General features: G+C 50.8%; 8 protein-coding genes across 8 annotated transcripts; 2 read left to right on the top strand and 6 right to left on the bottom strand.

Annotated features, from left to right (window-relative positions):
• Nucleotides 1-104: 104 nt before the first annotated feature.
• On the top strand, nucleotides 105-4,174 carry A1O9_08431 (uncharacterized protein; the record flags this gene model as incomplete). The annotated part of the gene is made up of 2 exons (XM_013402817.1): nucleotides 105-337; nucleotides 385-4,174. 2 exons carry the CDS (start codon nucleotides 105-107, stop codon nucleotides 4,172-4,174), a joined length of 4,023 nt encoding a protein of 1,340 aa, XP_013258271.1.
• Nucleotides 4,175-5,688: 1,514 nt separating this feature from the next.
• Nucleotides 5,689-6,664, bottom strand: A1O9_08430 (rab family, other; the record flags this gene model as incomplete). The annotated part of the gene is made up of 3 exons (XM_013402816.1): nucleotides 5,689-5,865; nucleotides 5,914-6,206; nucleotides 6,274-6,664. 3 exons carry the CDS (start codon nucleotides 6,662-6,664, stop codon nucleotides 5,689-5,691), a joined length of 861 nt encoding a protein of 286 aa, XP_013258270.1.
• A 493-nt stretch (nucleotides 6,665-7,157) lies between these two features.
• Nucleotides 7,158-7,373, bottom strand: A1O9_08429 (uncharacterized protein; the record flags this gene model as incomplete). Its single annotated transcript, XM_013402815.1, has 1 exon — nucleotides 7,158-7,373. The coding sequence occupies one exon, from the start codon at nucleotides 7,371-7,373 to the stop codon at nucleotides 7,158-7,160; it is 216 nt and encodes a 71-aa protein (XP_013258269.1).
• A 1,004-nt stretch (nucleotides 7,374-8,377) lies between these two features.
• A1O9_08428 (uncharacterized protein) lies at nucleotides 8,378-10,354 on the top strand (the record flags this gene model as incomplete). The annotated part of the gene is made up of 1 exon (XM_013402814.1): nucleotides 8,378-10,354. One exon carries the CDS (start codon nucleotides 8,378-8,380, stop codon nucleotides 10,352-10,354), a length of 1,977 nt encoding a protein of 658 aa, XP_013258268.1.
• A 746-nt stretch (nucleotides 10,355-11,100) lies between these two features.
• On the bottom strand, nucleotides 11,101-11,943 carry A1O9_08427 (isopentenyl-diphosphate delta-isomerase; the record flags this gene model as incomplete). Its single annotated transcript, XM_013402813.1, has 1 exon — nucleotides 11,101-11,943. One exon carries the CDS (start codon nucleotides 11,941-11,943, stop codon nucleotides 11,101-11,103), a length of 843 nt encoding a protein of 280 aa, XP_013258267.1.
• Nucleotides 11,944-15,051: 3,108 nt separating this feature from the next.
• A1O9_08426 (uncharacterized protein) lies at nucleotides 15,052-17,516 on the bottom strand (the record flags this gene model as incomplete). Its single annotated transcript, XM_013402812.1, has 3 exons — nucleotides 15,052-15,847; nucleotides 15,955-17,261; nucleotides 17,331-17,516. 3 exons carry the CDS (start codon nucleotides 17,514-17,516, stop codon nucleotides 15,052-15,054), a joined length of 2,289 nt encoding a protein of 762 aa, XP_013258266.1.
• A 476-nt stretch (nucleotides 17,517-17,992) lies between these two features.
• A1O9_08425 (uncharacterized protein) lies at nucleotides 17,993-18,719 on the bottom strand (the record flags this gene model as incomplete). Its single annotated transcript, XM_013402811.1, has 3 exons — nucleotides 17,993-18,372; nucleotides 18,447-18,544; nucleotides 18,655-18,719. 3 exons carry the CDS (start codon nucleotides 18,717-18,719, stop codon nucleotides 17,993-17,995), a joined length of 543 nt encoding a protein of 180 aa, XP_013258265.1.
• Nucleotides 18,720-20,776: 2,057 nt separating this feature from the next.
• Nucleotides 20,777-24,325, bottom strand: A1O9_08424 (uncharacterized protein; the record flags this gene model as incomplete). The annotated part of the gene is made up of 1 exon (XM_013402810.1): nucleotides 20,777-24,325. The coding sequence occupies one exon, from the start codon at nucleotides 24,323-24,325 to the stop codon at nucleotides 20,777-20,779; it is 3,549 nt and encodes a 1,182-aa protein (XP_013258264.1).
• Between the last annotated feature and the right edge of the window lie 723 nt (nucleotides 24,326-25,048).

Genomic DNA, 25,048 nt, shown 5'->3' with positions numbered 1-25,048 from the left:
CCTCCACACCGATTTGACAGTCACCAGCTACAGGGCGCGTCCATGTGATTCCAGAATCTGCCACAGCAATTCCCTGAATCGTCGCACGATCCTCTGCCATCAGCATGGCTCGAGATCGAAATGCTGCCCAGCAGGGCATAGCAACACTGCTCGGCAAGCTCAATGATCCTGATCCTGACATCAGGTTCATGCAATTGAGCGACCTTGCAACCATTCTCAATGGTCCTTCTTCCGAGTACATTAGGAATGACTCTCACACCGCTGCTCGTCTCATCGAGGGACTGCTGAAAGCACTGTCAGACCAACATGGCGAAGTGCAAAACCAGGCATTGAAGTGGTAACGTATTCTGGCCCCGAGTGCCCAAATTATACTAACTCTTCCAGCATCGGTCCCCTTGCAATGCGCACCCCTGGCGATATCATTGCCCCTCTGATCGACAAGTTGACAGACCTTACAACTAGCGATATTGACATCTCGATACCGAACACTGCCTTGCGTACCCTGATCGCCGCTTTGCCCCAGCCGCATACCGCAGGACCTGTCCCCTCAGAGGTCAGGGACGCATACAATGCAGTTAGCAAGGTCTTGATACCCAGGCTTGTGGGCCGTGTTGTTATTCCGCAGAACAAGCCGCCTCCCCAGTTGCCTACTGGGCTATTACAGAAACAGAAAGACAAAGGCTACAGCAGTGACGCAGTCGATGTCATGATAGAAATCGTCAAATGCTATGGTTCGCTGCTACAAGCTCCTGAACTCGAGGAACTTGCCAAGTCTGTGATGGCTATAATCGAAAGCCCTCAAGCTGGAGGTGTGGTCAAGAAGCGAGCACTCGCTGGAATTGGCGCTCTTTTGATCCACTTCAACGATGCGCAGGTCAACTCATTTGTCCAGGCGTTAACAAAAAGCTTCCAGATTTCCCAAATCAATACCGAGCATCGCAGATTTCTGACCGCTACGATTGGGACTTTAGCCCGTTCAAGTCCAGGAAAATTCGGGCCCTACGTGCCTCAGCTACTACCATTTGTACTTGATGTTCTAAGTCAGGAAGAGCTATCAGCATCAGCCGAGCTGTCCGATGAGGAGGCAGAGGTAGACCCAGAGATTGAGGAGCTGCGCGAGACCGCTCTGATTGCCCTAGAGGCACTACTAGGTTCATGTCCAGTAGAGATGAAGAATTACTTGGACTCTGCTATAAGTGCAGCTTTGAGATATCTCAAATATGATCCAAATGTTGCAGACACTGAAGATGACGAAATGGGCGGAACACAAGAAAGCAACTCTGACGATGGGATTACGGAAGATCCTCCTGACGATGATGACGACGATGATGAATACGCTGAACTCGACGACGACGACGCTTTCAGCGACGTGGATGATTTGAGTTGGAAGGTCCGACGATGTGCTGCTAAAGCACTGTATACTATTGTTGCTGGCGTTTCAGCTGCTGATCGAGCGACTTTGTTTGGCAAAATTGCTCCTGTTCTTATCAGCCGACTATTTAATGAGCGGGAGGACAGTGTGCGACTTGAAGTCATCTTTACTACCACAGCCTTGATTCGTAAAACAGGTTCGGGATTGACACATGCCATCTCTCGTCGAGACTCCTCAGAAAACCCGGCTGCTCCTACCAACACTCGAAAGCGAAGACGCCAGGATAGTGAGGCGGACCGAAAGGACCCAGACTTGAAAGGCTTAATAGCTAGCCGTTCTAGCCCTCCGATTCTGCCTGCAGCTCCTCCAACTGGCTCTCAAGCGGAGCTCCTCGGTCTCGTCCCTAAAATCGTCCAAGCCCTGACGAAATTATGGAAGAAGGCAACTGTCTCTTTAAAGCAAGCCGTGATCGTCATGCTCAAGACGCTCACATTAGCTCGGAACGGAATCTTGTCGGATCACCTACAACAGTTGGAAGATCCCATTGCCGATGCACTCAAACATACATCTCCCACTGGAACGGGAAGCGCAGTATCAGGTGCTTCAGCTACTGTTGCCAGCCTACAAATCGAAAGTTTAAATCTCATAAGTGCGATTACCGAGACCAATGAGACCTCGGTCTTAATCCCTTTTGTCATTGCGTTGATCCCGCCCGTCACCGCAATTGCCCATGAGAAAAATTACAAAGTCTCCAGTGAAGCACTGTCAACTATCGAGCAATTCGTGAAGGCTCTCACCCCTCCTCGACTACCTTCAACCAATCAAGATCATGCAATTCATATCGAGAAGTTGTGGCATGTTATTGTTGATCGAGTCACCGACAACAATACAGACCTCGAAGTCCGACATCGTGCCATTCAAGTCTTCGGAGTGTTGATCGCGAGGACTTCGTCTACACAGCTCCTCCCAAGCCAGGCTAGAACCAAGAGTTTGGGTATTCTCAGCGATAGATTGAAGAATGAGACTACTCGATTGGCTAGCGCGAGAGCGATAGGCCTGATTGGCGAGGCTGCCAGCAGCCATGATAATATCGGGTCTGCATGGATCCAAGAGGTCTCACTCGAGATGGCAAATCAACTTCGCAAGGCAGATCGCGCTCTTCGTGCTTCATGCCTCGAGTCACTACAGTATTTGGCGTTGAACCCGGTTACGTCGGCGCAGTATGAGACGAACACGATCGTGATCCTACAGACCCTGCTCCTCCCGCTTGTGTCTGGGACTGATCTTCATCTCCTGACGCCTGCCTTGGTAATCTTCTCCAAGATTATTCCGACCAATCCAGCTGCTCTCGTCAATGATGATATCGTTGCTGCTCTTTGTGGCATTACACAAGCCCGGCTTGAAGGTCCTCCGTTGCGGGCTTATCTACTTGTCGTTAAAGTGATCGGTGAACAAGGAGCCGGCGCACCCCTGATGAAAGGCCTTTTGACTGTAGGCACTGCTGGCGAAACTATCGTTCTCGGCAGAGCAATCGGAACCCTGCTGGTCTACGGTGGCAATAATCTCGGCGTCACTGTTCCAGATTTCCTCAAGGAGCTGGAGGCATCCCAAGACATCCGTGCTATATGTCTCGCTCTAACCGTCCTTGGAGAAGTTGGCTTCCGAACTGGAGCTGCTTCACCTGTCAAGGTCGACGTTTTCGTTAAATGTCTCGGTGCTGAGTCTGACAAAGTCCGACTCTCTGCTGCAGTTGCTCTTGGAAGTGCAAGTTCGAACAATGTTGTAGAGTGTTTGCCAATCATCTTAGGCAGCTTGACTCAATCCCCAGCCCAAGACTATCTATATCTGCATTCATTGAAGGAGATTCTGGAGCACTCAGAGAGTTCGTTTGCTGACATGGTTCCATATCTGTCAGAACTATGGCAGAAATTGTTTGCAGCATCACAAGCAGAGGACAATAGTGCAGTTGGTGCAGAGTGCATTGGACGCCTTGCCACCATTGATCCAGTCTCGTATGTCCCTGAGCTGTCGAAGTCGTTGGAGGACTCAAATCCTGAAGTCCGTGGCACGGTTATTTCTGCTTTCCGCTTCACTTTGGGTGATGCAGGTACCTCTTACAACGCCATTCTTGCGAAGACGATGGTACCAATGCTCAAGACAATGCTCAGTGATGTCGACATCTCGAATCGACGCCTTGCGGTCACGACACTTAATGCGGCGATTCACAACAAGCCTGAACTCATTATCCCGGAAATCAGCCATCTCCTCCCAACGGTGTTGGACGACTCGCGTGTCAAGCCTGAGCTCATCAAGGTCATCAAGATTGGACCGTTTACACACAATGAAGATGGCGGCCTGGATCTTCGCAAGTCTTCTTATGCAACCCTGTACGCTCTTCTTGATAACCCTGAGGCAATCCCACATCTCCCTATTTCAAAGGTCTTCGACCGAATTCTCGACGGCATCCCTGATGACCATGATATTCGCATACTATGCAATTTGATGCTCAGTCGGCTGTCCACTATCGATCGAGATGAAAGCCGACGCCGCCTATCACCACTTGCCGAAAAATTCCGCATCGTACTTGGAGCCAAGATCAAGGAAAATGCTGTCAAGCAGGAGATCGAGAAGGTCAATGAGGCCAATGCGGCAGTGATCCGGACTACACTAGAATTGGATCGCAAATTCCCATCAGCAGCCACCGACGGATCTGGGGAGATGATCCAATGGAAGGGATACATCGAGTTTGTGAAGAAGGAATTCGCACAAGTGGTCCGGAACGTTCTTGCTGAAAGTGCGTAAGCGAGACTCAAAAGGCCGGGAGGTAGCTTATCGACAGCTATTGCAAGGAGGCTATGGGAAGTGTATGCAATGATCCAGTTCATGAGCAGGAGAAGGGGAAAAGACAAACAGACGACGACCCTTGCGCTCTTCATGGTAGCGGCGTCGTAGGCAAAATCATAGACACGCAAAAGCTCTAAGATAGGGGCAAGTTCAAGTCCCAAACGCACTCCACCCAACCAGATTGTCGCTGCTATTGCAAGGAACCCAAACGTTCAATCAAGCTAAGGCTGACTTGTTACCGAGTACAGAACACCCAGGCTGAAGAAACCTGCCCGATGAGATCAGATTGGTCAGACGAGCCAGCGCACTGCAGCTGAGACGAGGCCCACAAGGCATGATACTGTGGTAGAGAACTGCTAGTCTGCTAAATACTTGTACAAGCAAGCCCGTTCAACCAGCCCGTACTAGTTCCAATCGAGTCTAATCTCAGTGCCTCGTAATTTCTGTGCACAGGCAGCGTCAACGTCAATGCCATCAGTAGTAGCAAGTACAGTGTTGCAGCGCGGGTCCGAAGCGGCCCTGTGGAAAGAGAGAAAGAAATTGAATCCTTCTTCACACCGCGAAACCCATAGCATGGCAGAGTGACGATCGTCGTGTTCACGCCTGGAAGAACGAAGGAGGGACGGGGAAAGGACATGGGATTAGGATAGAGACTTGGAATTAATGGGTTCATTATTGATTGAAGGGCATTTTCGAGTTTCGCTTCCCGCGGCTTGCTGCTCTGCCTCTCCATCAATTTCTTCAACTAGATTCCGGTGTGCTGGCTGGCTTGAATCGAGGGTCCTAACATTTGGCATGCACCTCAAAGTTGAGGATGATTCCATCTGCGATGTCTCCGAGGGCGTTGAGGATTTCCCTTCTGCTTTGCCCTTGACATGTCTCTGACAGGAAAGCCGATGGGGATTCGAGCAAGCTCATACAATTTGGGGGATCGTTTCAGTTCATCTCCAAGCTCACGACAAAGATGCCGCGTTCTCTTTCTAGACCGTAGTCTCTTTCCACACGCCTTTTGCTTATGCTGACAATTGTGGCCTCTTCCTCCATTTCCCAAACAGACCAATTTCTCTACACCATGCTACGCTGCCCGAAAGAAACAGAGCTGAAGAAATACTCGTTCTGTTGGTGGGAAGGTGATGAAGCGCCGGCTGCTGAATAAAACAAAGAAAACAAGAGTAGACTGGTGTTCCATCAAAGAGCAATTAGACAAACTCCAAGCTTAATAGCCATTGGTGAAGAGAGAAGGTCTGGTACCATTGATATGCATGAATGATATTCGACAAGGCGCCCTGCGGTTCTGATCTCCTTTCTTCTTCATGTCCTGCCACTATTATTGCTTCAGCTGACAGTCAATCAGGGATGTTGGTGGATGTTTTATTCCTTGCTCTGGGTGTGGAAGCAACAGCTCTTGATGGTGAAATGCTCAGCAATGATACAGGCATGATAATTGACGCCGAGTATCCAATCAAGGAGCCTCAATTGACCGCCTGGTACAATAGGAGAGGTTCGCCGACATTTTCGATTTCAGGGATGGTGCATTTCAGGTCGAAGGCCTTAGACAGGACAATCTTGAAGATCTTTTGAACATTGATACTGTGACTCGTACTGCTAAAGATTAGACTTGCTCGCATGGCCTTCGCGAAACGTCGCGCCTAGCAGTGGTTAGTGGGTGATATGATAGTTGAAAAAGCGAATTGTACCTGATTGCTGATCTCTTCTTGATCTTCCCTTGGGAAGTTGACAAACTGATCGTATTTAGTGCCGATCAGGAATGGAATGGCAGTCTTGTTGAAGCCTCGACCCTGTCGGTACCACTCTTTGATGCTATTGAGGGTAGATTTTCGAGTCAGGTCGAACATGAAGAGGATGGCGACAGCATCATTGCATACGAGGGGCAGCATGTTGACAAATTCGCGTTGGCCACCCAGATCCCAGATGGAGAAAGTGATCTCTGTATTCCGTATTGAGATTGTCTTTTCCATGAAATTGACACCTGCAGAGTAGTCCGGTCAGCGTGGCGGCTAGATAGAGCCAACCAAACGGAAGGGCTGTGTGTATACCTAGTGTTTGGATATAATCTTCATCCCAGCTGCCTTCAACATACTTGACCATTAAACTCGTCTTTCCAATCTGGGCATCCCCGACCATACCAACTTTAATGACGACATTGTTGGTTTTGGCAGGTTGTTGATGTCTATTCTCCTGTTGGTATTGTGTTTGTTGATAGCCGCCCATTCCGGAATCGGGTCTGGAGGAGGGTTGCTGGTAGAGGTTGGGGGAGTTATATCGTTGGTTGGGATCTTGATCTATGGGAGGAGTTGAAGTGGCAGGGTTCGAACCATGGCCATTGTGAGTTGCCGCGGTGTCTTCCTGTTGCTGGTCTTGGGGGTTGACCATGTGCGGGTTGTAGGCCAAATCGGTGGGGTAGTCATTAGACATGGAGGAATCCATGGTGTTGATGATGGGATGAACAACTTGAATGAAAGGAATTATGGAAGAATGGAGATGAAACTGGATAATGCTGGATCAGCAGGAGAGAGTCCTTTGGGAGAGGCCCCAGGTGAATTCATGCGGTGCAGCCGTGCGGTTTGAAGGTTGAAGGTGAAATGATGGCTGCCCTGCCCTGCACCCGCAGTTCGGGTTGGTGTGCAGACGAAGTCAAGAAAGGTGTGTTGACCAATGAAAGTCGGGGGTGCAGCCGCAGCCAGAAACGCCCTCGAGCGTCGATTCTCGACGCGTTGATGGCCACGCCAAGCCGGGTGTTACGCCATTAGTCGCGCTAGGATCGCGAGAAAGCGGCGCTAACCGCAGGGGTCATTAGCAATAAAAACATCTTGCTGGTTAAATGGTCCTAATTCCTGCTTGCTGAATCAGTCCTCACTAGCCATCAACATGCTGCTGCTTTAACCATTCAACCTTTGCAACCTTGCAGCCTAGCAACCCTTCATCCTACAGCTTGTGCCGCTGCACCCAGGAACAATGCGCACGCCGCAATGATGGCTGTCGCGACCACGCCGAATATCAGCTGCGTTTTAATCCCCGACTGTACCAGTGCACGTCGTCCAGCGTACTTGGTGACTGTCTTCATGTAGTTTGCCATGCCACTGGCCAGACACGCGAGAGAGAGCAACCAGAAAATGATGCCTAGCGGGTGGGACATGTTCAGCTCAAGGGTTGAGGGTTGATGCTTAAGATGGAAGTTGATGAAGATGGCCACTGCCACTATGGCCAAGTAAACGGCCAGTCGAAGCCATGATAGAAAGGTCCGTTCATTTGCACAATGATCTCGAGCATCGGACGAGACATTCGAAAAAATCAGGGGTGCATAGAGTGGCCGCGATAAGAATAAGTCGACGGTGCCTTCTGGATGGCGCCTGCTTTGTTTTTAGCCATGTCCTCCGTCGTCGGCACCGGCTACCATTGTCTGGCTGGTGCCATGCCATGCGAGCACTCACTGGTCAACCTCAATGGCGGCGGACATAGGATTATAGAGCCAGTGCCGTTCAAGCCCGGTTGAGGCGGTATTGATAGTAGATCCCATGTCTAGTATAGAGGTGATATGTTGTTCTACGAGTAGGAGGAGATCTTGAAGGTGTTCGAAAGATAGATTCTAAGACATGAGGTACTGAGTCCTGACCAGCAGTGGGCCTAACTAGAGATGGATACATCGTGCTTGCAGGGTCTGGCCTTGTATGAAAAACCAAGCTTGAATTAAACGATGGTGGGCGTGACACCCTCGGCCCCCCAACCCCCCAACCCCCACTACCACTAAATGATGTTGGAGTTTGATGTCGACACTGGACAGAAAGCGCCTTAACGCCTCAGGCCTCGCGGCGAGGGGAAGGCCGCGTCTTGTCCTAAAAGAGCATCGCAACGCGAACCCGCGACGCTGATATGCGTGCATGCACCTGCACCTGCACTTGCCTCCAAAGCCTCCAGCCTCCAGCCTCTCCACTGAGGGGAGCTGTCTCTAAGAAAACTAATTTCCACGCCTTACATGCAAGTCACCAGCACCTGTGGCATCCCAACATTCAAGTTCCTTATCTGCACAGGTAGTGGAAATGTCCAGGCTTTTCATGAACATCTAAATACTCGACTCCCACAACAACACAGGCATCAGACAAAACCCTTCCCCGCAACCCCAGTCCAACTCCAGCCTCGATCATGAGTACACCGCCGCGACACTTCAACACCCTGGAACGGGTCACCAGTGCCAGCAGTCGAGTTTTCGCCCATTCCTTTTCTGATGCCTCTCCAATTGCGCAGGCCTCCATTGCCAGGGACCTTGAGGAGGATACCGATTCCGAAGCTGCCGAGTCAGAATCGGATTCCGAAAGCTCGACCTTGAGACCCTCAACTTCCGCTCCTGGCGCTGCAAGTGCCTATTCATATATCGGCTCCTACCGGCGCCCCAGCTTTTCCGGCGCGGGGAATAGAGCCACTTGTCTCCCCCGTCCCTTTAAGGACCATGACAAACTGTCCAAGCAAGAAAGATCTCGCGCCTTGGAAGAAGAGCGGAGCTTACTGCGGGATAATAACATTATCCCACCCAAGCACCCTCAAGCGGAAGAACCCAGGAGGAAAAGCATCTTCTCAAACTACTTGGGTATACCGGGCGGCGACCGCAAGGTCTCCCAAGATGATGCTGCAGCATTGGAGGACGGGACAGGCCTACCTTCTGAAGTCTCGCCTTTGCTGGGCGATACAGGTCTCCCGTACGGCGGCCATGGCGACCGCCAGAATGTCGAGGCCAAGTGGGAAGAAGCTGTGGCTGCTGGTATGATCCATACCACATGGCAGCGTGAAACAAAGGTCATCGCTGGCTATGCTGCTCCCCTCATGGTCACCTTCGTTCTCCAATACTCTCTGACCGTTGCAAGTATCTTCACCGTTGGCCATATCGGCAAGGTCGAATTGGGCGCTGTCAGTCTGGCCTCTATGTCTGCCAATATTACCGGCTACGCCATCTACCAGGGGCTAGCTACATCCCTGGATACACTGTGTGCCCAAGCATATGGCTCTGGTCGTAAGAAGCTTGTGGGCCTTCAAATGCAACGCATGATCTACTTCCTTTGGGCGATAACGATCCCCATTGGCATTGTATGGCTGCTGGCCGACAAGATCCTTCTTGCGCTCGTCCCCGAGCCTGAAGTCGCCCGATTGGCTGGCTTGTACCTCAAAGTCGTTCTCGTTGGCGCACCAGGTTACGCCGCGTTCGAAGCGGGCAAACGCTTTGTCCAAGCTCAGGGCCTTTTCTCCGCATCACTATACGTCCTCCTCTTCTGCTCACCATTCAATGCGTTCATGAACTGGTTGTTCGTCTGGAAACTCAATATGGGCTTCGTGGGCGCCCCCATTGCAGTAGCCATCACGGACAACCTCCTTCCCCTGGGTCTATTCATCTATGTGCGTTTCTTCTCCCGGACCGGCCTGTCGTGCTGGAACGGCTTCACCAAGAAAGCATTCCAGAACTGGGGGCCCATGGTCAAACTTGCCCTACCGGGAGTCATCATGATTGAGGCGGAATGCCTGGCCTTTGAAGTCCTAACCTTCGCGGCCAGCTATTTCGGCACAACCGTGCTAGCCGCACAGTCCGTACTGGCTACACTAACCTCCCTGACCTTCCAGATTCCCTTCCCACTCAGCATTGCAGGGTCCACACGAGTAGCGAATCTGATCGGTGCAACGCTCGTGGACGCCGCCAAAGTCAGCACGCGAGTGACGTTCATCGCGGCCATTGGAGTGGGCATACTGAACGTGACACTGCTATCCAGCCTGAAAGACTACATCCCGCGGTTGTTCACGTCGGACCCGGAAGTCGTGGAGATCGTGTCGGCGATCCTACCACTGTGCGCAGCGTTCCAACTCTTCGACGCACTTGCCGCCGTGTGCAACGGCATCCTACGAGGCCTCGGCCGCCAGGAGTTCGGAGGCTATGTTCAACTCTTCTGCTACTATGTATTCGCCATGCCCATTAGCTTTGGCACCGCCTTCGGCCTTGGCTGGGGCCTGTGGGGTCTCTGGACCGGTGTTGCCCTGGCTCTTGGCCTCGTCGCTCTCATCGAGTTCATCTACCTTGGCAGGACTGACTGGCAGCGCAGTGTTGACGAAGCTAATGCTAGGAATGCCGATGGTGGCTAGATGAAACACCAGCATAGGGTGAGAGGGTGAGTGGCGGTCCTGAGCGAAAGATTTGAACTTCGAAGCACCGTCTTCGTCCTTGCATGCTTGCGTTGTCAAAGAGATTCCGAATCTTTTGTCTCTTGGGGTCCAGCTGAATTAGCGTGTTTGTGTTTGCGCTGCGGCGGTAGCGATAGCAGATGGCGTATGATGTGTTCTCGAGATTGAAAGAGAGGAGAAGCGAACCAGCGCCCTAAATATCCAGGTTTTTGATGCGTTGTTAATTGTATATACGGCTGAGATTTTTGCCGGTTGGATAACTCATGGATCTCAACAAACATTTTCAAAAGAGGGAAGCCTCTGGCTTTTATGGGACCACATTTTTGCGCCAAAACATCATCAGGTACGAGACTGATTCTTTCGTTTCACACGCCATGAAGTATTGGGACCGTTCTGAGCTGCTGGGTGGTTTAAACTGTAGATTGTATTACGTGTGCACCTATATATCCCCAAACGCTGTCAGCCCGCGTAGCAATGCAGTGGTATTCTCGTACGGAGTCTCATCCGATGCGATGCGCCCAAAACGCCTTGTGTTGTGTGGCTCGCACTAAGCAACTCACACTCAGATTGTACGCAAATGCATGTCTCGTATCCACGTATCCACGCTTGTCCCCTTCTTCATAAAGACTGTGCTTCCAGTCATTACATTGTGAGCACGGAATCTCGTGCCATGATATGAGAGCCATCAAACGGTCCAACAAGTCCGCTTACATCCTCCGAATGTCCTGCTCGTCGGTGAACGCACTGAGCTTTCCCTCGACCAGGGCATCCCACCAGCGGAACAGCATCCCCTCACAGATCAGTCTGAACCACGGAGTGTATTTCAGAGCCGCGTCAATGCCGGTCTGGGACTCGACGTCCTTGAACATCTGGCGCAGCTCGTCCGCGCTGACCCAACGCGTGGCCTGCACCTCATTCTCATTGATCTTCAAGTCGACATCGGCCTCGATGAACAGGATATAGTCGATCTCGTGCTCGCCCCATTTCCCATCCGAGGGCGCCAGATAGTGGATGCGTGTGAGGAAGGAGAAGTCGGCGATGGGGACCTGCGAGGCCGGGATGCCGAGCTCGTGGTCCAGCTTGCGCACGGCGGCGCGCTTTGCGCCCTCGATGTTGCTGGGGAGGTCGCCGTGTCCGGTCTCGGCAGGGTGTGCCAGTGGGTGTGAGCAGCAGGTGTTGGTCCACATGTCCGGGAAGGTGATTTTCTCGCTGGCGCGCTGCTGCAGCAGGAGTTTCTTGGTTTGCGGATGAAATAGGAAGACGGAGAAGGCGCGGTGTAGCAGACCTTGGTTGATGTTGGTCATCAAATGGCACGCTTTCTTGGAGGCAGAGCCGATGGGCATGTCGTTGTTGTCCAGCACAATGCAGACTTCGTCCATGAGGCGGATCTGCTCTTCGTCGTAGCCAGCGAGGTCGTTGGAGTCGGTCGCTGCGTCGCCGTCGCTGCCTGAGGGTCGGGCGTTGGGAGCCATGTCGGCGCCGATCAGTCGGGTGTGCACTTCGGGGAAGAGGGTGGTGACATTGTCGCGCGTGATGGTCGTGGTCGACATGATTCTGATTCAGATTCTGGTGACGCTACTGGTCTGGGAAGGTCCTGAGAGGAGGTCGATCGTAGTAACGAAAGGTCCTAAATCAAGGAGGGACTGTAGGAGGAGAGAATGTCTGGGTGGGGTAGAGTTGAGGTTTCTTTGTTGACGCAGAATGTGGAGGAGGGAACTGCAGATTGAGGCAGGCAGGCGGTGAGGGAGAAAATAATAATGCCGGGTTCGACTCGAACGTCACGTGCCAGGAACGGGGACTTGCTCAAGCGAGTGGCCTGAGCTCACCCTCTGAGAGCTACTGTACAAGGGGTTCATGCAGGGGCCGGCTTAGGCGACATCCAGGCGAATAGGACGAGGCTGAGATAGCAAACCTCACCTATGTAAGAACATTACCACAGCAGTTGACGCAACCCACCTGAAGAACAGGTTGATGCTGATGACTAAGTAAACACAAGATGAATTCATTGGCTATTCTCAAAGGCTGTCGAAGACATCAATTCGTACACGACATTCCATCACTTTCAGCCTCTTTAAAACCTTAAACCACAAAATCAAGCTAACTCCGGAAGCACCAACAAAGGGATTCAGGAACGACAAAAAAATTGAAGAGAAGCTTGACCGAGGCAAAACTACAAAATAGAGGTTCTCAGCTTCAGAGCTCATGGGAACTCTTACTGGCACCCATCAGGACGTGAACCTGACCTCTGTCGATGGGCTAAAAACAAAAACGCCAGAACTCCACAACGCCAACAGAACGAAAAAAATGAGACATACTTAGTGGGTTGATCTATTCTCAATCTGTGGCTTGTCTCACTTAGGAGACCTCGCTGCCACTGGAAGCAAAAAAAAGTCAGCATGGGAAAAGAAAAGGGGGTTCAACATACCAGATGAGTGATTCCCACGAGAGTTGTGCGCTGCCCAACCTGAAGGAATCCTGGCTGAACATCGTTTTCGATGTACAGCGTGAACAGATTGCATCAGAATGTTGGTGTTTCCTGTGCTTGACGTAGGAAACAAAGCCCAACCCGGGAGCCTCTGGTGAGGCCGTCCTGGGAGCTTCCCGCCGAATGGAACCTGAGTACTGGCTGAACATCGGTTGCGATGTGCAGCGGCTACAGATTCCATCGGTGTGCTGGTGCTTCCTATGTTTGACATAGGCAACATAGCCCAGCACGGGAGCCTCTCCAGAAAGCTGGATCTGTGGAGAGGGTGTCCCGGGACCTGGCGGCGAAGCAGCATGCTTAGATGTGGTTGCCGCCATGGTATTCAAGATTTGGGAGACCTGGGAAGTGACTGGAGTCGGACAGGGATCCAGTTCATCCTTGGCGATGTCCTTCTTCAGCAGCCGACTTCTGACTCGACCAAGCTTGTGAACCCAAGCAAAGCCTTCCGGGAAGGTATTGGTTGAGTCTCTAGCGGGGGATTAGCAGACCTGAGAACGAGCAGAAAGACGAAGTGCCATAAGACCGCCCTCTTCGATGTCCTTCTTGAGGTGCTTCGAACCGCAAATACCCATGATGATAGGACTGTTAATGCTGTTTATTAACAGTGAAAAGAGGGGTTAGTGAGCAAGTGCTAACAATGTGAGTACTAGCAGTATGCTTTATTGTGTGAGTAGAAATGTGAGAGAAGGAAAATCTTGCTGGTGGAGGAGGAGGTTCTTAAAGCCAGCCCATTTCTCGCAGATTCATGACCTCTCTACCTTTTGCCACCTTCGATCGACCCTAGGAACCCACTCACTGTCTGTTGAGCTGAAGAAAAAGGCCGAAAGGGAGGAAGACCATCATCTCTAAAACTTTGAGCGATCTTTTTTCACAAATACTGAATGCAAAGGAGAGGTGATTCCAATGAATGCACTGAGCCGAACATCTCAGATCTCTCTGCAGAGTGGGCTTGAGGCTGAGCAAGGCGACCGCGGCCGCCCTTATGCTCCGGGTTATATCAAGGAGAAATTGCCTGTCGTGGACCTGATGTGGTCCGATATGGAGCACAAGGCTGCCATCCCTTATGTAGAAAGAGGTGGTTGGGAAACTCAAGACTGTGAAGGTCCACACCTGACTGGGTGGTGTCGACAAGAGACTTTCGCCACAACCTTGCAAGTTCTCATAGGGAATCTAAAACGGGCGCTCAAGTCAATTGAATTAGCATGGTGGGCTCGAGCGATGCTTCTGTCCCAAGATGAAGACAGGGATGGAGTTGCACATCTCAACAGAAGATACTGTACGTTCGATACAGGCAGCACCATCACCGAAGGGCTAAAGCATGCGTTTCGCATGCTTCTGAATATTTTTCAATGAAAGCCACAGATATTAGCAGGCCAGTCTACAATCTCATTCACCATGGCAACTACTCCTTGCTCAGGGGTTCCGTTGTCTCGACAGATGCTCACGAGCACCGTTGAAAACAGGTAAGTACGGAATACTGCCAATGTGCAGCGAAAGTGGAGCAAAAGTGGAGCGAAAAGCAAAACCCCGTTGAGATCCATGCCCGAACCAATACATCCACAATCTATCCTAGCCGAGTGGGCCGCGAGCAAATGCAAACCACCAACAGGTCGAATGCTTTTCTTCGTTCCCCTCTCGCATTCCTTCCCAAAGGTAACAGTAGACACTCCAAACTCACCTGCGGAATGTTGTCCTGGTGGAGGTCGCCTGCATAAATACTTCATTTGTGCACTATCTTACGCCCACCGACCTGCTCTTCAACCTGACTTCTGTGGTCGACGTTACTTCTTCAGTGTGAAGGAAATACAATGGAGAAACAAGCAATTACTCTTGGGCCAGGAAAGGCCCCATCTGATTCGACGAGTAGGGAACTGCAGGAGTAGGTTTCGGCGTGGTCGACACCGACACGCCCATGTCCAACTGGGCGTTTTCACGCAATGTTCACCGTGAACTCTGTCGCCCACCTTGATGCTTTGAGGAGAACCTCAGCCCCCTGGTAGGTTCCATTCTCAAGTGCCAGCTTTAGCGCGCTGCGGCCGAGGCTATCAACCTTGTGCATATCCGCACCATGGCGTATCAATATCTCGAAGGTCTGAGTCGGCGTGTCTCTAACACAGGCATACAAGAGTGGAGTCATTTCTTCGTCATCTCCAGCCTCAATATCGGCGCCGCCTCATAGAAGATACTCAACCAGGGTTGAATCCTCCACTGCCACGTGCAAAGGAGTGCGTCGATGAAGACCACGCGCGTTTATATCGGCACCTTGCTTTAGAAGCAGTTCGATAGGCTCCTGAAGGATCCTCTCTAACGAACCTTCGTCATCGTAGTAGCCCCATCGAAATGCTTGGTTTTGTATGGCAAGATGTATCGGTTGATTCTTCTCGCTATTTTGAGCAGAAATATCTGCACCTTTAGCAAGGAGTACAGTTGCCCCCTCCGTCCAGCGATTCATGCAGCAAAGATGCAAACAAGTATTACCTTCACGATCGCCAAGATTGATCTTCGCTCCATGGGAAACCAGCAGTTTCACCCGATCCGATGGATCACGCTCGTACGATCCAACTGCATGGTGCAAAGGTGTACGACCGTTTTCATCCATCGCGTGTATATTTGCACACTTTTCAAAGAGGAGTTTTGATACTTCATCAGCGGCAGAGAAGAGGGGTGTCTCAGATTTCAGATTGGTAGCTTCCATGTTCGCACCGTGATCAAGCAGCAATCGTGCACCGTCCAAGCGGCCATGAAACGCAGCGACATGTAGCAACATGTTTCCTTCTGCATCTCTGTCCTCGAGCTTTCTTAACGGTGCATCTGCCCCAATAACCAGTAACTTCGACGCGAAAGAATGCAGCCCCTGCCGGACTGCAATAAACATCGCTTCATTTGCTTGGAATTCGACGTTGCGTTCTGATAGACGCTGGGAGATCTCTTCATCGCCCAAGCGAAGGGCCAGATGGACAGGATTGTTCCTTAGAAGAACTCAACTGTTTTCGCACCGTTGTCCAACAGGAAATCAACCATCTCGAGGCACCCACTCCAGATGGCGATCGGGACGGGGGTAGTTCGGGATAAATACTCGCTGTTGACAGGATACCCTCTTTCGATAAGACACTTCGCAAACGCAACGTCTCGATGCTCCGCTGCAACCTGTATGAGCTTTAACATGATCTCCTCGGGAATGGGCGAGAATTCATCCCAATTCTGAATCAGAAACTCAAGCATTTGACAACTGCCGTCTTCGAATGCTTCCCAAATACGGCCTTGTTGATCGTCGAGCTTCGCTCCGCGCTTGACTAAAAGGCCTGCAAGGCGAAAATTCTTGCTGCTAAGCGCAGCACCAAGAGCATGCGATCCTCTCGAACACCTGTAGTTCACACTTGCACCCTTTTCGCAGAGTAAGACGACAACTTCGTCTCGGCCCTCCACCGCTGCATACAGCAGAGGCGTTCTTTTAAAGTTGCCAAGAGCATCAACCTCTGCGCCCGCCTCGAACAGGTACTGGATCACCTCGATTCGGCCAGCACCAGCCGCGTAATGAATGGCCATGTCGCCATTCTCATCTTCAGAGGTTATGGTCACACCGTCTTTGACCAGGTTACGCACAGCGCTTTCGTCTCCCCGTTCGGCAGCTAAGTGTATCATCTTTCGTTCCTCCAACCCTTTCACTAGATCAGCATGATTTCCGATAAGCACTTTCGCTATTGCGAGCTCGTCATTCAGGACTGCACAATAAAGTGCATCGACTTCATGAAATACCTGATAGCCAGCATCCGCGCCCCGGTCCAGGAGAAATTGAACATATTCTGGGTTGTGGGACCATACAGCTCTTAAAAGTGGTGTTCTTCCCTCTTCGTCGTAGACCTCAGTCCTTGCACCACTATCGAGTAACATCCGTGCCACTTCCAGCGCACCAGAATGTGATGCCATATGGAGCGCAGTGCACCCTTCTTTGTCCTTGAGCTCCAAATCTGCTCCTCGCTTGATCAGCCAGGCTAAAATGTCAGCATGGCTATAGAACGCTGCGAGGTGAAGCATCGTAGATGCCTCCTCGGTCTTAGCCTTTAAGTCTGCATCACGCTGGACAAGAAGTTTGAGAAGCTGGAGGAAGCCGCGTTCTGCTGAAAGCAGTAATGGGGTCTCCCGCGATTTGTTGGAAGCATTGACGTCTGCTCCATGGTCGATCAAAAATTTTGCCAACTCAAGTGCTGACGAGTTGATAGCTTTCTGACTTGTGATGTCCTCGAGGATAGAACCCCACCTACAGTAGCTAATTGAAATCGCTGCCGCCATCAGCAATGTACTGAAATCTGCATCCCTAGTATCAAGAGACGCTCCAAGGCTCACCAGACAATGAAAAACGTCCTTGTGGGCATACGACGCTGCCTCAAACAGAGGTGTAGCCCCTCTTCCACATGCATGTAATTGAACCATTCAGGGAATGCATCGGCCAACCTCTTTGATTAAAGGTGTCAGGTCTTCAATCCTATCAGCTGTCTTTGCTTCGATACTAGCACCCTTCCCAACTAAGTACTTCACAATGCCTTCAAAGCCCCTGTTGGCTGAGAGGTGAAGGGCCGTGGCTCCGTTTGTGGTAGTCATATTGACATCAGCACCAGCCTCAAGTAGAAGCTCGACCATTTCATGCTGTCCTGTGTATGCAGCACAATGGAGCGCTGTATTACCACATGAGTTTGTAGATGTAACGCTCGCCCCATTTCTTAGGAGTATTTTCGCGATCCCTTTCTGACCCGAAAGTACTGCCTTCATCAGAGCTGTCTCTCCCAACTGTGTGGTCAATTGACAATTCCCCCCACACTCGAGCAGGAGATCGATGAGAATTTCACGGCCCGTTATCGCAGCTGTCAGCAATGCTGTACCTCCGTCAAATCCTCGTCTATTAACTTCGAATCCGCGATCTAGGAGTAATCGCACCACTTCTTCATGGCCCTGGTCAACTGCTGTTTCAAATAATAAAAAGCCATCTTCACTGGGTGTATGTATTTCAAATCCGGTGCTCAACAGTATCCTCAACGAGGAGCAGTGCCCTCGCCATGTAGCCCAGTGCACAGGAGTTTTGAAGGTTCCATCTATGCCGTACGGGTCGTTTCCTTCATCTAGAAGTGCCTTGATGGATACATCCAATCCTTGGGATGCTGCAGAGTGCAATGGACCAAATCAGTCGGGTCGTGTCCCAAAAAGGTTACACCATCGAAAAAATTCTCGCTCGCGTAGATTGCAGGAAGGTCTGGAAAGTGTAAGTCACTATTCTTGTTGAAATACTCCTGTGTCGTGAAATGGACGAGTCGTACAACCTGACTTTCCGGTTCGATAGTTATGAGTCCTGCACAAAGATCAACCAACAGTTGTGGGCGGACAAGGTTATCCATGTCGACCTGTCGCACTCTCTCATAGCCTTCGGTTTCGCCAAAATCCACCGCTAGAGCATTCCTGAGTTCGTCGATGAGGAGCGGCCTTTGTGCGTGAGATATCCAGCCTAACACCATCAAAGCAAGCCCACTTCGTTGGGCACCCTGTTGTTTATCCGCTCGACTGTCGTGTCGTACATACTGAAAGGATCCTTAGGCATAGTTCGCAGGGCTTTTCGGATCTGGCTCTTACGAAAGAGCCCTTGAAGGTGTTTGAGTTGAAGGACCGGAAGAAGTATGCTTAGACATGTTAGTAAAGAGTTTCTTGCGTGAGTCCGTAATAGATCGTGAAACCCGTAATGGTCTCCAATCTAGCCAAGGCGAGACATCTGTATCAGACAGGTACTCACATCCCTTGAGCGACAGTGGCCATAGTTTCAATCACGTCCTCCTTCATCTTCTCATCATTGTCCATTGCATCGAGTAGATCTTCATCTTCGGCCACGTGGGTTCTTATGAATGAACGACCTCATCAGCGGCGCGGATTTCGAGCTTTGTATGTTGCTTCAGTGTGCGTTGGATATCTTGAGCGTGAGGTCGGCTGGTGACGAGGACTCTAGCTAGCTGCTGTTGTTGAAGGCCGACGAGAATGGGAAGAAGCGTTCTCCTGCAATCAAGTGGTAGCTCGTCCACGGCGTCGACAACCAGAAATACAGTTTGAAACGATCGACAGGCCGTATGTAGCAATCCTTCATAGTCTTTGAGAGTAGGGAGTGGAGGCTGTTGCTGGAGTGTCTCATAAAGATCCTCCAGCTTTGAAGAAGGAAGATTGCCCTTGAATCACTTGTTTGGTGATGCTTGCAATGAGATTTAAGTTGGTTTGGCTAGTTTGGTCTTCATAGTCGCAATAAATAGCGGCGTAAACGACCTTCTCAGGCTGGCTTTTTCGAGAAAGGTGGTTGATCACAATGGAACTACTTCCTTTTAGCAGGTACAGCTGGAGATGAGTCTGGCTCCAAACCTCAAGACCGTCTTCCCGCTTCCCGCTGCGTATTGTTAGACTAGAATACCATGGGATATCTCCACTCACGATCGCCTGAGCACCACAGAATAGACGGCAATGGATCTTGTGTCCACCCTCTGAATTCTTGGCTGTCCAACAGCCAGCTCCCGGTATTCCCGACGCGTCTAGAGAAGACGTCGTGCTGCTTCTGTTTGATATCGTGCGCTGCTGGTGATAGCCATTCGAGGACGTGAGCCTGGCTCTTTTCTGATAGTGCATGAGTCTCCCGGTTTCAGCGAATCTAGATATCAACGTGATCCTACCTCTTCGCTTGTTGCTTAGAAATTGCACCTCTTTGAGTATCTCTGCCTCGACTCAACTATTACCTAGTCAATACTAAAAGTATGTCGCGAGGCTGTGCAAACTTGTAATGAATCGATCGACAAAGCTTGTCCAAAAGCATTGTGTCTGCGTAGTACATCTAGAATTCCTTGCGTTCGTTCTTCATTAAAAGGCCACGTAAACGATTTTAGTTTCGCAGAGAATCCCGTCGCGGAGGATTCCTTTAAGAGTTTCGCCTGAAGTCGCTGAAGCACTTCTCTGTACTCCTCCGTGTCCTCGATTTATACCTCGATTGTCGAGGACAGCAGTCCAGCAATGCGCCAGATGCGACGGCAAGAGCCTCCACCATGACACTTGTTATGGTCTGCAAGGTGAATTCATGGGAGAGATGGATATCAGCTACATCCAAGGTTCTTGACTCCCGCCTCCTCGATTTCAGCCGCCAAGGCTGAATACGAAAAGCATGCGTCTAGAATCTCTCTGAGACTCCCACGGCTCCTCCGAAAGCAAAGGCAAGCCACCCGAGGCTTGTTGCATGAGGAATACGAATCTTAGGCACTATTCTGGGCACGTGTCCAGCTCTAATCTGCAAGGGCATGGTGAGGCCGCTAGGCTATGAATGCAATGCTTTGGGAGGTCGATAAAGATGTTCCTTAGCAAAGTTTGGTTATTATTCTCTTAGATGTTGGTAATCGCCAACAAGACCAAAATCCATTGCCAGGTCATAGTGGAGTGCACGTACAGCTATTAACATGGCATGGGACTATCGAAAAAACACTCAGTTGAGACTACGTGTATCCATTTATAATGTAAATTGACCAAGGAGCATGGAGGATGCTCATCCAGTACTGATAGTAATAGCAATAGCAGTAGCAGCATGGTCTGCGGTAATTTTGACAGAAGCGGTCCTTTCCTTTCCACAACAATGAGAAGCACCACGCCGCGTCATGTTTGGCATACGGAATATGCTCGTCTTCACTTCCAAAAGGCACGTATTAGTTGCTGTGGGATATCTCTTGTAATCATACCCTTCGCAATTTGACGCAGCCATCGCCTTATCCATACTTTCAGAAAACCTAACAAGAAAACGAGACTTGAAATAGACTCCGCACTCCTCGCTAATCATGATTGAAAGACATTTCTGGATTGCTCCATTCGAATGATTCTATGACAGATTGTCGGTCCCATCACATACTGACTTCTCCCTCGTCCCGTAGTTCTTCAGCAGCGTTGATCGAATGAGAATATTCTTTGTTGAGTCCATTTTCGCTGGCGATCTCTTCTCCATCGCCGCGATCCGGTATCTCAGCCGATTTGATATCTCCAAGAATACGCTCTAGGTAGACCTTGAGCGTCCTCAAGCCGCGTAGATAGCCACGATCAATGTCATTTGGATGTGCTGGTGGTGCTTGAGCATTTGATGGTAATGGATCCTCGCCGGTGACACAATTGGCAAAATCCACAATCTTGAGCTCGATTGGTGGTGGCCATTTTTTGCCTTCCTTGCTCTTCTGCTCGGCAATGTTTATGCCGTTCCTTGCAGCTTCTTCAGCCTCGCGTGATTTGTAGGGCTCGGCATCATAAAGCATCAACAAGCTGCTCGCATAGAATCGATAACCCGGTAGCCGTCGGACCATGCTCTCAAGTTTAGACACCTTGTGCAGAATAGTGGGAATGTGCTTTGCAACACTGCTATAGCTAATTCCATCATAAAGAAATCTTACCAATGCATCGCGAAATTCACGACCTGCCTTGAGGTCGCGGCCGAAATACTTGTCCTCGTATGACGCTTTTCCAATTTTGGCATCAAATGTTTGCATGCCACATATTCTCACACCCAGAACCTGCGATGTTGTTGTTTTACATTTGCGCCTTTGAGATTCCATCTTCTTCTTAGTCGCCTCGACGCCAAATTGTCGGGTGCCCATTTTGAGATCGAGCACACAGGGCCGTCCCATCCCACTCGTAAGATCTTCCATGAGAATAAAGTACACCACTCGATCTCCTGAATTTGATGATTGAGCATCTTTCGGATTTGTTGGGACTAGAGCTTGGGCCAACTCATGTGGCTCTGTTTCGAAATTATCGGCCGCCGCATCACCACCATTTGGACGTTGCATAGGTCGGCCATTTTGTGGTCGTGCTGGCCCAGAGTCGATTTTCTTTTCGTTGGGATCCAGGTCTTGATCCATAGTAAAAACATCATTTGCAGTGTCTGGGCCAACATCAGTTGCGTAAGCCTCATCCTCAAAGTATTCAAGATCCGGAGGTCGTGTCTCATTGACTGACACGTGCCGTCTTCTGAGACCCATGCCTGAGTGGCGCCTTTTCACGTGGGTTTTTGGCTCTCCGTTAGAGGTAGTCGAAACTTCACTTCCTGTCGTCCTGACTTTCTCAAGTCCATAAGTCATGCCGTCAACAGCCGACGAGGCGGAATACGCGCCGGTGGGAACCTCCAAGCCATTGGCGGACTCTTCCAACACACGCGCCATTGCAGAGTGTTCTGAACTAGCAGAGCTTTTACTATGCTCTTTATCAGTGCTCAAACTTTCGACCAGAGGGACTGTATTTGTCGAAAGATTACTTTTGCGACGAGATCCATCGGAATGGTACTGCCCAGGTTTGAGCCTTGGGATGGTCCCATGGGTGTGGGACGATAGATGACGGCGATAATATTGCACAGGGGGGGGACCAAATACCTCACGGAGAACTTTATCTTTCAATCCTTCATTGACTGAAGTATTTCCCCAGCTGTTTGAGTGTTCCGGCAGAGCTGGTCTGGGTGGCGACTTGGGGTCCTCTCCTTGGTGTTCATGTCCACTGCTAGTCATGTCAAAGTCCTTGCTGAGACGCCGCCCATGGTTGGGATCAGCACTTCTAGGCCGCTCGGGTAATGCAAAATAGTTCGAAGGAACAATATGCTTGTTCTGGTCGAGGATGACTTGAGGGATACTCCCAAGCTGTTGCGAGTGGCTCACAATCCGGGGCTTCTCCAAAACACGAGCTGTGAGAGCAGGGTCCAGCTCGGATCCAAGGTCGTTGCCATGAATGAGACCCGCCATGGCACTTGTTTGGTTATCCTCGGGCTTGGCCTCGGTAGGCTCTCCTTGCTTCGGCACTTTGGAGAAAGTTACATTGAGGACACCGATATACCTTGGAAGCAGCTTAAGCATGTCAGGGTGACGCTGTTCGATACGCTCGTAGAATTCATTCTCTCGATTGTTCAGTTGCTTGCAAACTGCACGTCGAGAGAAGCGGAAAATCGTTGAGTGCCCTCCCACCTGATGCTTGTAAGGTTCAAGGACAACTTTTGCTCGTGTCCGAGATCCAGGTACATCAGTAGGCCTCCTGGCGATAATGGGAGTCTGAGTTGGAGTTGTAGAAATATCTTCGGCCTGGCTTTGTTGTCCTAGCTCGTCACTAGATTCGGCCTCTGACTCGGAAGTGGTAAGAATGGCACTTGTTGAATGTTCATCAAATGGAATATCGACGAGATCATTGGAGACCTCATGAACGGGCTGGTAATTACCATGGAAGACTTTTGTATCGTTTTTGGAGACCACAGAGATGTCAATGTGCTCAGCTGGTCTCAGCGAATCAATCGATATTTTATCATTGGGTAAGATGCTTTGAACTGGTGACAGAAGAGACTTCTTGTCAAGGTCCAGCGCATGTTCTCCGGGAGATGCGAATCGTTCAATCTCTTCGGGAGACGGGCCAGGGTGAGGATAGTAGACCGCTGCTGAGATGTGTTCTTCTTCGTCGTCACGACCCGTACGTCGATGAGCTGTATCCGCCGCCGAAGTGGGACCGAAGGCAGTCTGAGTACGCTCGGCTGGTGCATCTAGGTTAACATTGAGGACTCGCGTCCTGTATGCTCCTTTGATTTCCTCAAGTAACTTTGGAAGAATGCTAGGTACCTGGGCGAGATCCTGGTGACGGAAGTATGGGTCGTGATCAGGCCTGGGTTGAGAGGACGTCTGAGATCCTCTTGCACTAGGTAAATGACTGTCGTCACGATGTGTAGAATAGAAGTTCTCATTAGGCTCTTTTGAGGAATGTCTGGTTGCTCTACCGGTAATAACATCTTGAGATGAGGAGCTTGTAGGGCGCGAAGTCGATGTGGGAAGGTTCTTATAATCAGTGCTAATATGGGGAGGAAGATCATTGGCGCCTGACGATGGCACCACCGGTAAACGTGAATCGGTCCTTGGGTCGAAAATGCCCATCATATGACTTGCTTTCCTACTGCGAGCATTTCCAACAGCCTCGGGGTTTTTCACAGTGGCTTCGATGCTTTTGTCGACATGGGTACGTCCCCGACTGACGCTACGTTCTGGTCTGGGCTTCTCTTGAAGCACTTTCCGTAGTGAGCCCGGCCCTAACTCAACCGCAGTATGTTGTGAGCTTTCGTGATCTCGAACAGTCGGTATGTCTGATTGTGTACGGCCTTGCTGGTCTTGCCGATCATGCCCTGTGTCTAGGGTCTTAGCATCTTTGCCCTCCATCGAGCCGACCGTAACATGAAATTTCTTGGACCATGTGTGACTGTCAGAGGCAATTCTCCGGATGCCTTGAATTGTCCCCGTAGAGGGCCTGGGATTGGGGGGGCCAGGAATTTCCTTGTCGGTAGCAGAATCTGATTTGCGGAGCCATTCCAGATTTCGAGAAGAAGATCCGGCACTGGATCGCGAGGGATCAGGAGGAGAGATAGAGTGAGTGACCATTGTTGACATGGCGACAGGGTCCTTCCGTGGAGTGACAGGCGAAGCAGACCGGGCAGCCCCTTCTGTCAGAGACGAAGGCCCATTGTGGGCAGGGACATAGTGGTCAGCAAAGATGGTGTCTCTTTCTGAAAGCTGAGGGGAATGGTCGTCAAAGGTTTGAGCCCTCCGCAAGCTGCTGTGCGGGCCTCCCCCATAGTATGTATTCTTCACCTTGGTTCCCCGTAAGATTGGAATAGGTCTGGCAGTCGACGAGGGACTTGGACTTGGATCCGAGGAAGAGGAAGCAGATGGACGGCGGAGCAGTGGCTGGCTATCTATCGTTGTGGCAGGCGCGGAGGGCCTTCCGGCGGGAGAGCTACTGGACATGGGCAGAACATTGGGCAAAGAGGAGTCGACAGGGGAGATTGTGCGTGGAATGATGATTTGCTGGGAAGGATCGGTGGTCAGTCGCAAGGAGGAACAGGATCGGGCAGCATTGAATGGGGCCAACGTGGTGCAAACGAAAGGGCCAGAGGAAGAATCGTACTTTCGGACGGAGGCGGTCTGAATGTGGCACGACTCGACAACGGGCAGCTCAAGCAGCACGTGGAGGAGCAAGAGGCTGGTGGAGGGTTTGTCAATCAAGGTGGTGAGGCGGTGTTTGCTCTGGGATGAGTGGTGATACTGATTGCCTTCACTTGGCCTGGGGTTGTGGAATTGGGTGGTCCAGTCGGTGAGGGCTTGAACAACAGT

Source organism: Exophiala aquamarina (genome assembly GCF_000709125.1).
Source record: "Exophiala aquamarina CBS 119918 chromosome Unknown aczIA-supercont1.7, whole genome shotgun sequence".
Lineage (NCBI taxonomy): Eukaryota > Fungi > Ascomycota > Eurotiomycetes > Chaetothyriales > Herpotrichiellaceae > Exophiala > Exophiala aquamarina.
The sequence above is the reverse complement of the archived record's forward strand: the minus strand, read 5'-3'. Positions and strand labels throughout refer to the sequence as shown.